The 11,003-nt window shown below is 50.6% G+C and overlaps 1 protein-coding gene across 1 annotated transcript in view; it reads left to right on the plus strand.

Moving 5' to 3' along the window:
- Window positions 1–403: 403 nt before the first annotated feature.
- The window catches only part of ABCC4 (ATP binding cassette subfamily C member 4), a 247,301-nt gene continuing 236,701 nt past the window's right edge, over window positions 404–11,003 (plus strand). The window contains exon 1 of the mRNA XM_035003178.1: window positions 404–617. Within this exon, the coding sequence (XP_034859069.1) occupies window positions 544–617 (74 nt within the window). The 5' untranslated portion in view covers window positions 404–543. The remainder of the gene's footprint in view (window positions 618–11,003) is intronic.

Genomic DNA, 11,003 nt, shown 5'->3' on the forward strand with positions numbered 1-11,003 from the left:
GGTTTGGTCCTGATGAGGGCAGCAAGCCCAGAAGGCCACTTTAGGTCCGGCAGCTCTCCCACGTGTTCTGAAAGCCACAGCCCAGGGGGCGTTTCCGAGCGGCTGGGTGGGCAGAGTCGGCGCCTCGCCTCCGCACCTTCTGCGGGTGCTCTGGCACCGAGCGCGAACTTCTGCCAAGTTTGCAGCCAGGTGAGGGCACGTGGGCGCCTCCGCGCCGGGCCCTGCGGGCCGCGGGCTCTGCCTACCCGCCTACATCGAACGCGCCGGCGGCCTCGCCTAGCACCTGCAGCCGGGACCCGCCGCGTGGTCTCCGCCGCCTCGCAAGCGGCGCGTCGCTCCCGGCTCCCGGCTCCCGGCTCCCGACGGCGGCAGCAGCCGCAGCGGCGCGGCCCGGGGGCGGGGTGGGGGGGAACGGGGCGGGCCGCCGGCGCTCCGCTCCCGGAAGCGGGTGGCTCTTGGGCTCCCGCCTAGAGGACCGGCGCGCCCGCCGGAGCTCCAGCATCCCCGCCCGCGCCTCCCGGAGCGGCGCGACCCGGCGGCAAGATGCTGCCAGTGTACGCGGAGGTGAAGCCCAACCCGCTGCAGAACGCGAACCTCTGCTCGCGCGTGTTCTTCTGGTGAGCGCCCCGCCCGAGCTGCGACATCCCGCCGCCGCCGCCGAGCGCCTGCCTGTGGCTGCCGGCGCCTTCTGGGGCTGGAGGGTAGAGGGTCGTGGCGTGGGAGCGCTGGTCGCCGGCACGGCGCGGCCTCTCGCCGTGGGTGGGGCCCCCCCACGCTGGCCGCGTGGTCCCCGCCGGCGCCCTGGCGCGCGGGCCCGGCGGCAGCGGGGCCGGGGACCTGGGGGCGGGGGCTCGGGGGATCCCTGCCTTGGCGTTCGCGGCCCCGCCAGCCTCCAGTGTCCGGGAGGAGGGGGGGAGGAGCCGGAGCAGGCGGCATCCGCCGGAGCTGCAGCCCCTGGAGCGCGAGCAGGGGGTGGGGAGGGGGAGAACCGAGGCTGTCCGGGGAGAATTACGGCCGCGAGGGAGAACCGGCAGGAGCCTCCCCGCCCTTCCACCCTTAGCCGACTTCCCCAGTACCGCTCAGGGATTCGCCCTTCTCATAAACTAAAGCTGCACCTTTTTCTTCCTAAGCAAGCAGCTTCTGAACAGCTTCCTTGTCTAATTAGTGCCCTGGACCATTGCCATCCGCCCCCCCTCCCCCCCCGCGTCCCCACCTCTTCCGATAGTCCTTATGTGACTCTGAGTTGCAAACTCCACCGGGCTCCCTGTGTTTGTGTCCATGTCTCGCTCTCTCCCTTTGTCCGCGTGCGTCTCACACGGTGTGTCCTGGTATCTAGTGGCAGATTTCATTTCACTGTGGTTTTTATTTGATGAATGGGAACACTGTTCTTGAACACGTTTTGCTTTTGTCTGGGACGCACATAACCACAGCTGGAGTATGTTTTTGCACAGCCGCTTTCCCTTTTGCAGTTGTTCCCATTTCCACCTTTGAGGACCGCTCTGGAGTTGGGATCCTTGAAGCCTGTGGGGTCGTCTGCGGACTCTAGCTTTTAGAGAAGTGATCCATGGTCTTAATGCGGGTGGTCCTGTCCAGGAGTCCTATGGCCCTAAAATCACTGGAGGGTCCCTGAGCTGGGAGAAGACACAGGTGAAAAACGGCTCAGAGAGGTGAAGCTCGTGGCTGGTTTTCCATGTCCTAGCTGGGACTCTGAACTAGGTGGGCCTGAACCTGTGGGCTTTAATTACACTTGGTTGATGATTAGATCTTTTGTTTCTTGACACTAAACTAATCCTAAGGCTTTAATCAAAGTTCCCACATTCTGATATTTAACCTTTTTTATGGGAAAGCCTAGGAGATCCCGAGGGGGAGAGTAGTGCTCTCTTAGGCTTGTTTTGATTGTGGTGTATTCAGCGTGTGGGGACATCTCTTGGCCCTTGGGCCCTTCTCAAGGAAAGAAGTGTATGGGTAGAAGAAGGAATTTGGGTGTGGTTATCATAAATAATAATGAAGTAGGCAAACATCTCTGTAACTTCAGGCAGTGCAAGGAACTCTGGAAGCACTTTCTATTTATGGATTTTTCACAAGGTGTGTGCATGAAAATGGGCAGATGAGGACTCTTGATGACTTTGGTAGGCACCGTTTCCAGCTTCCCTGCTGCAGGGGAAGGAGCTCTTACCTCTGTTTTGCACTTGATGGCACAGAAGCGGAGAGAAGTTAAGTTGCCTGGGATCACACAGCTGTGTGTCACGGCACAACAGGGTCCCCAATGAGGCAGCCTGGCTCCTGAGCCTGTGTTTGCAGCTGCTGGACTGAGCTGCTCCTGTTGGGACACTTGTTCTTAAATGCATGGGGAGAGAAGGCTATTCCAAAGACACCTTTGTGCTTGTAGGCTGGACTTTCTTAAAGTTATTGCTCTTGGGAGAGGAGATGGTGCACGTGAAACCTATTACCATGCTTTAGGGCAGCTTTACTCCAAGCATGGAACTCACACCTTCAGCATCATCAGTCACCCCGGGGCTTGTTAGCAATGCAGATTCTCTTTCACCCATTCCAGACCAGTTCTGTAAATTACGTAGAAACTCTGGGGTGGGGGTGGGGTTTAAACCTGTGCTCCAGGTGATTCTGATGGAAGGTTGAGCCTGGCTTGTGCTTTAAGCTACTGCCCCCATTGGCATTGTTATCCCAGTTTTAAAAAAGGGGCAGGTCTTTTGAAGTCAGCTGTTGACCATGATTGCCATCCTGTATCTATTTATCTTCTGCATTTCTAGGGATTTGAAAGTTGGAGGCCGCCTTAGTGATTTCCGTGTGTACCCCTCTGGATGCAGGCGGGAAAGTCAAAATGAGCCCGGCCAGGAAGTGCTCCCTGGAGACAAGGCTCACCTTGCAGAGAAAAACCGAGTTTTCATCTTATTGGATATTTGCTTTTCTTCTCAATTTGCATCTGCTTTCTAAACTTGTGAACTGGTAGCTATCTACTCAAATGATGCCAGTAACTAGCTTTATGGACTTCTATACCAATGGCCTTAGTGGGGTTTTGGTGTTTTCACAGCAAAGGTTGGACTTGGGCCTAGGAGGAGTTGTACATAATGGTGGTTGGTAATTGTTGCAGATTTTTGTTTTCTTTTTTAAGGAGGCTCCATGCCCAACATGGTGCTTGAACTCACCACCCTGAGATCAAGAGTTGCACGCTTTACTGACTGAGCCAGCTAGGTGCCCCTGTTGTGGATTTTTGAAAAGAATATATATATTTTTCTTTTTTTTTTTAAGATTTTTATTTATTTATTTGACAGAGCGAGAGACAGAGAGGGAACACAAGCAGGGAGAGAGGCAGACGGAGAGGGAGAAGCAGGCTCACTGCTGAGCAGGGAGCCCGATGCGGGACCTGATCCCAGGACCCTAGGATCATGACCTGAGCCGAAGGCAGACGCTTAACTGACTGAGCCACCCAGGCGCCCTTATTTTTCTATTTTTGTAAGGAATTTAAAACTACAGAAAAAGAAAGGAATATGGATGATTTCTTCTTCTTTTTTAAAGATTTTATTTATTTGACAGAGACACAGCGAGAGAGGAACACAAGCAGGGACAGAGGGCAAGGGAGAAGCAGACTCCCTGCTGAGCAAGGAGCCCGATGCGGGGCTCAATCCCAGGACCCTAAGATCATGACCTGAGCCAAAGGCAGACGCTTAACAACTTAGCCACCTAGGTGCCCCATGGATGATTTATTTCCATTAGCCAAGTATACCTGCTGATACTTTGGTTTCTTAGTCTTCCCTCTAAAACTCATATGCATACACATCTTTTCTACAAAACCAAGTAGTGTGTTTCTTCCCCCCAAATAGTTTTGAATCTGGGTTCCTTCTTAATTTTCTGTGGTTAACATTTATTCATGGCATTAAAACTTCAAAACATGATATTTAACAATTGTAATTTATCCAGTCTTCACTTTTTTTTTAAAGATTTTATTTATTTATTTAATTGACAGAGAGAGAGAGACAGCATGAGAGGGAATACAAGCAGGGGGAGTGGGAGAGGGAAAAGCAGGCTTCCCGCTGAGCAATGAGCCTGATGTGGGGCTCGATCCCAGGACCTGGGATCATGACCTGAGCCGAAGGCAGATGCTTAACGACTGAGAGGTGCCCCTTAAAGAATTTTTTAAAAAGATTTTAAAAATTATTTTTAATCTCTACATCCAATGGGGGGCTCAGACTCACAACCCCAAGATCAAGAGTCACACACACTACTGACTGAGCCAGCCAGGTGCCCCTAGATCAGAGGTTTTACATTTATATATCACTGAGCTCTTTCTGGTTTTTCCTGTTGCTTCTGTAATATATCTTTTTTAGATTCCAGCATCATCTAAATCTCCATAAGTATTTTCTTTCTAATACAAAGTCAGCTAGAATTTCCTTTTGTATTTGGTATAAGACCAGCCGCACTTTTCCCAAAATAGCCCATTTCTCATCATGGTTTATTGAATAATTCTTCCTCTTTCCTGTTATTGGAAATAAGTGGTGTAGGCTTATCCAGCTGGGCCCTAGATTGTCTTGTCCCCTGGTGCACAGCATCCCTGGAGATGTGCTCTACGTTTACCTGTCTACCCTCGCTCCGCAGTTAGCAGCTCAGGACCCGTCCCCAGAGAAGTGCATGGCCACATGCATGTAGGCCACTGGAGAGTGGCTCCGTTCTCACTCCCCTGACGCTGGCTCAGTCTGTGAACTGTCACTTTGGAAAGCCAATGCTGTTGCTGAGACTGCCCCTGGGGTCAGACTGGAGACTTGTCAGAGCTGGGGTTGGGAGGGAGTGCAGATGCTGAGTGCTGTCCTGCTTTCCAGAGGGTGGCTGCATTAGGCTCTCAGTAAGTAGTGACCGAGAGTGCAGTGAGAGGTTTTGTTTTACCGTTTATTTTTTGGAGATGTTTTATTTATTTATGTTTCATTTTATTTTATTTTTAAATTTTTAAATTTTATTTATTTTGACAGAGATTCACAACGAGAGAGGGAACACAAGCAGGGGGATTGGGAGAGGGAGAAGCAGGCTTCCTGCTGCGCAGAGAGCCTGATGTGGGGCTTGATCCCAGGACCCTGGGACCATGACCTGAGCCGAAGGCAGACGCTTAACGACTGAGCCGCCCGGGCGCCCCTCTATTTGATTTTTTTGTTTGTTTTTATCCTTACAGTTCTGCATCTGCTCAGTGTGAGTGGGGTTAACTAGTGTGCATTCAGCTGTGTCAAGTAGATAATTTGCCTTTCTGAGTTCTCCAGGGGAGCCCCCCCGCCCCCGCCCTCCCTGTGTATCTCCCAGGCTGTGCCTGCTCTGTGGGATGTGGAGCCCAGTGATGTCATGCACCCTGTGAACCTTTATCCTAAATCTTGCCTGTCACTTCTCGGTGGGGCCAGGAAACCCTGTCTCTTACCATGAGAATGTCTCTGTGGGTTTCTTCTCTGTGTGAACTCTAAGCCCCTGCAAATATTTTTTATGTTTCTGTGCTGACGAATTGTGCACAAGCAGGGGGAGCAGGTACCCTATTTTTAGTTTTTAAATATTTTAAGAGTCTCATGCTCTACCGACTGAGCTAGCCGGGCGCTAGTTTTTAAATATTTTAAAGTAATCTCTACAGCCAATGTGGGGCTTGAACCACAACTCCCAAGATCAACAGTCACATGCTCTACTGACTGAGCCAGACAGGGACCCCAAAGATTGATCCATTTAAAGATTAATCCTTCTAAGATCTCTTTATATTATGTACATACTGTGAGATAACTAAAAATGTAAGTTAGAGGGTAAGATTAATTTTTTTTAGAAGTTAAACTCATGTTTACCGGGGCGCCTGGGTGGCTCAGTTGGTGGTTAAGCGTTTGCCTTCGCCTCAGGTCATGATCTCAGGGTTCTGGGACTGAGGCCCTCTTCGGGTTCCCTGCTTATTGGGGAGTCTGCTTCTCCTTCCCCCCCTCCCCTTGCTGTCTCTCTCAAATAAAATATATATATATATTTTTAAATATTATTTATTTATTTGAGAGAATGAGAGAGAGAGCATGAGATGGGGGAGGGTCAGAGGGAGAAGCCGACTCCCCGCTGAGCAGGGAGCCCAATGCGGGGCTCCATCCTGGGACTCCAGGATCATGACCTGAGCTGAAGGCAGCCGCTTAACCAACTGAGCCACCCAAGCGCCCCTCTATTTGATTTTTTTAAAAAGATTTTATTTATTTATTTTGACAGACAGCTTAACGACTGAGCCACCCAGGTGCCCCTTCAGCAGTATTTTCTGAGATGCCATTAAAAATGCAGATGAGGGTCCTTTCCTCTTTGCAGGTATGAAATTTGGGTATGGTGAGCATCGTATACAGTTGGGCTACATTGGACACATGGTCAACTGACATCACAGTCCATGGGGTTTATCCCCACGCAAACTGCTGTTTTTTTCTCTAAGTTCATTTTGTTGGTGTCACAGTTCAGCATCCCATTGTTGTCAGTTGAAAGTTCTTTGAAAACTTTTGCAGTTTTCTTTCTGAATGCCAGAAAGGACAGGTCCTGGAACTGTCCTCTGATCCACTCATGAATGCCGGGTAGCAGATGAACTTGGCCACAGGTGTTGGAGGGGTGGTCATGTCATCTGTCTTACGGGAGTCCAGAGGTGCCTTATGTACCAGGCAGTCATTCTGAAATCCTGCAAAGAAAGGAATTAGCATGATTTCCTGTTAATGAACACAGGCTGGCTCTTGTGGGGTCTTCCCTTTTTTTTTTTCTTTTAAAGATTTATTTACTTATTTATTTGAGAGAGGGAGAGCGTACGAGCGAGAGTGCACACAGAGGGAGAGGGAGAAGTAGGCTCCCCACTGAGCAGGGAGCCCGACGTGGGGCTCGATCCCAGGACCCTGGGATCATGACCTGAACCGAAGGCAGATGCTTAACTGACTGAGCCACCCAGGTGCCCCTCTTTTGTGACTTTTCAAACTAAATTGTTAGTTCTTTGAGGACAGGAACAAGTGTCTTTTACCTTTATCTTGGTGCCAGCTGAGCATCTTGAACTTGTAGGCTTACTTAGTGATTGTAAATTATTAGTTTAGTCTTCCTAATCTGAGTTTTTCTAATTTGGAAATGTAGACACCTCTACCTTAAACAGGAGGAAGCTGGGCATTATGGAATGTTGACCTTAAAAATAAAACTGTCATTTATTTTACCAGCTAGAATGAGTTTATTTGGGAACAGCAAAAATTGCAATCTGGGACATCCAAGCTATAGCAGAACTGTAGGCTAGTATGGAGAGCAAAGGAGAGGGAACTTTTTTTTTTTTAAAGATTTTATTTGACAGGGGCACCTGGGTGGCTCAGTCGTTAAGCGTCTGCCTTCGGCTCAGGTCGTGATCCCGGACTCCTGGGATCGAGCCCCACATCAGGCTCCCTGCTCAGCGGGAAGCCTGCTTCCCCCTCTCCCTCTCCCCATGCTTGTGTTTCCTCTCTCGCTGGGTCTCTCTCTGTCACATAAATAAAAATAAATAAAATCTAAAAAAAAAAAAAAAGATTTTATTTGACAGAAAGCGAGAGAGCACAAGCAGGGAGAGTGGCAGGCAGAGGGAGAAGCAGGCTCCCTGCTCAGCAAGGAGCCCGACTTGGGGTCTCGATCCTAGAACGCTGGGATCATGACCTGAGATGGAGGCAGCCGCTTAACCAACTGAGCCACCCAGGTGCCCCAGGAATCTTTTAAAGAGGAAAGGGGGCTGCTATAAGCAGAAAGTTCATTGGAGTAAACTGTGAGTCAGAAGTGTAGCTCCTTCTCCTCGGCTGAGTTATGCCTGTCTCTTGGCGGGGGTGGGGGGTGGGGTGGTGGTGGTGTCAAACCAGGAGAAAACCTTCCTTCCTCCTGCTGGGAAGGTCAAATATAGGCTTCTTTTTGTTGGAGCCGTAAGGTGAATGGTGGGGTGTGAGAGCTCCCCCTCTGGCCTCCTGACTCCCATTTTATTTTTTATTTTTATTTATTTTAAAGATTTTGAGAGGAGTGAGAATGTGCACGTGCAGGTGTGTGCGCGTGCAGGTGCGCGCACACACACACCCACACCCCTAAGCGGTGGAGGAGCGGCAGAGGGAGAGGGACAGGCAGACTCCCCGCCCAAGGTGGGGCCCTATCCCAGGACCCTGAGATCATGACCTGAGCCGAAGTTAGACGCTTAACAGCTGAGCCACCCAGGCACCCTTCCTGACTCCATTTTAAATGAGTTTTCCTTTATTAAGTTTCACAGGAGAGAGCATCAGACTGGAGCCAGAGGATCCGGGTGCTAGTCCATGATCTGCACTTACTAGTGTGACCTTAGCCAAGACACATAATCATTTTGGGCTTCAATATCCTCTTCTTCAAGTTGGGAAGATTAAACTTAATCTTGGTGTATTTTTTTTTTTAAGATTTTATTTATTTATTTGATAGAGACCGAGGGCTCAAGTGTGGCAGCGGGGGGAGGGGGGGGCGGGGAGCAGCGGGCAGAGGGAGAGGGAGAAGCAGACTGCCTGCCGAGCAAGGAGCTGGATGCGGGGCTCGATCTCAGGACCCTGGGATCATGACCTGAAGCCGAAGGCAGACGCTTAAGTGACTGAGCCACCCGGGCGCCCCAATCTTGATGTATTCTAAAACTTATGTTTTGGGGTGCCTGGGTGGCTCAGTCAGTTAAGCGTCTGCCTTCGGCTCAGGTCATGATCCCAGAGTCCTGGGATCGAGCCCCGCATTGGACTCCCTGCTCAGTGGGAAGCCTGCTTCTCCCTCTCCCACTTCCCCCTGCTTGTGTTCCCTCTCTCGCTGTGTCTCTCTCTGTCAAATAAATAAATAAAATCTTAAAAAAAAAAAGAAAAAAGAAAACTTATGTTTTAAGTATAATAAGTGAATAAAATGCTATACACTTACTTTTCTTCCCCACTTGCAGTGAAGCAAGGCAAGTCAGCAGGGAGGGAGTGTGGAAGTGGTGTGGTGTGTAATATCCATCTCCAATGGAGAAGTGAACGGTTAGTAACTGCTACAGAAATTAAGATTTGTTAAAAAAAAAAAAAAAAAAGAAAGAAAGCAACGAAGGGGAATGTAATTTATACTCAGAACGGGTCCACTGTCTGTGGAAGCACTTGGGAAATTAAAAGGTGGTGGTAGCTACATTATCCAAAAGTCTTCTAGAAAACAGTTCCACAGCAGAGCAACAGGCCGAAACCACCCAAGTCAGCTTTTGGCACCTACTTTCTTTCTATTAATGATGCTGATGCCTTGATCTTGGACTCCATCCCTGCAGAACCGTGGAGAGGCTTAATTTTTGTTATTTAAGTCACCATGTCTGTGGTACTTTGCTATGTGGTCCCCGCCGCCTGAGGCTCCCCGCATGTCCCGTGGAGGTCTTGGTTGGAGTGAGTGCCACTGTGTCACTGATCAGAGCTGCTTTGTATTGTGGTCTTTGCTTCTCTATTACACTGAACTCACTGGGGACTTTGACCTCACGACCTTAGCCTTCTGTTGACCTGCTGCCTCTTAAATTTTGAGTCGAATTCAGGTAAAAAATCCCCCAAACTTTTCAGACTCAGAGGCAGTGCCCTTAAAAACCCTTCAGAGTACTTGACTCAGGAGCAGAATGAGCTCTGTCCCTGGACAGGCAGGCTGGGTGTTCAAGTATCATTCTTGCTCCTGAAATGAGATCACCCCTGATGGTGTTCGTTCCCGGAACCCGGTTTGCACATCTTGGGTGAAGGACCGTCCGGTGTAGGTTCTGTTCTTTAAGGCGGTGAGGTAACTGAGACTTGTGCTCTGAACTTTCTCTTTTACATCTGCATGTAAATTTAACCAAATTATCTTGCTTTTGTGAAAAAGCCCCATGCAAGTCCTTAGTGTATCAAGTATTAATAGCTGAAAAAAAGGGAGGACTCTGTTCTCAGGCATACTCAGAATCCTCTTTGCTGGGCGCCTGGGTGGCTCAGATGGTTAAGCGTCTGCCTTCGGCTCAGGTCATGATCCCAGCGTCCTGGGATCGAGTCCCGCATCGGGCTCCTTACTCGGCGGGGAGTCTGCTTCTTCCCTTCCCTCTGCCTCTCCCACTGCTCATGCTCTCTCTCTCTCTGTATCTCTGTGTCTCAAATGAATAAATAAAATCTTAAAAAAAAAAAAAAAAGAATCCTCTCTGCTTTCCCCTTTTTGCATGTAACGTAGTCCTGTTTTTTCCTTGAAACAGATCTTTTTTTTAGAGAATTCGTCCCTCTGAGTAAGCCAAATCAGGATCCCCTTCCTCCCTCCTCTCTGCCTCTCTCTCTTTGTCGCGTGGATTTTGGTCGCCTCTGCTAGGGGCCGCTGGGAAAGTAAGTTGAAGTCTTGAAGGGAAATTCCTTAGGGCTGCTTCATGCACACAGTTCCTCGGGAGGGAGGGATTCCTTTCCTGTAAGCGGGAGGCGCAGTTTCTAAGAAAGGCTTCCAGGAAGGATGAGGTGCAGCAGGAAGGAATCCCGCAGAGCCGCCGACCCACACACACTTTCGAGAAGGGAATTCATCGCTCTGATTTCTGGGAATTGGCGTTTCCACTGGGGACAGAACAAAGTGACTAGATAGCTACTCCTTCACGGGTCAGGCCCCGGGGACGGTGGTGTGTGGGGGGTGAGGGCTGTGGCAGCTGGATTGAACCCCGACGGGCAAACGACGTGAACCAGAGGCAGGTTGACATCAGCCGGCCCGGGCTCACACAGACAGAAGGTCGGGTTCAAAGCCATTAGCGCTTTCCTCCCTCTCTCAGCGAACTCCTGGCAGGAATTTCAAGGAAGAGGTGACCGTGAACACCGGTGCGCGGCACCCCGTGCGTGGGAGGGCCGGCCGTGCCGCGCCCCGGGGGCCTGGGGGGGGGGGCGGACGCACGGACGCACGGACGGACGTACGGACGACGGGACGTAAGCACGGGTGAGGCTAGCGTGTTCTCCCGTGGCGGTGGTCCCCGGGCCGGAAGCCGGCGGCCGCGGCTCCTCCCTGTGGCTCCTCCCTGTGGCTCCTCCCTGTGGCTCCTC

The sequence above is a fragment of the Mirounga leonina genome, unplaced genomic scaffold, assembly GCF_011800145.1.
Source record: "Mirounga leonina isolate KUSES-001 unplaced genomic scaffold, KU_Mleo_1.0 Mir_127, whole genome shotgun sequence".
NCBI classification, from domain to species: Eukaryota; Metazoa; Chordata; class Mammalia; order Carnivora; family Phocidae; genus Mirounga; species Mirounga leonina.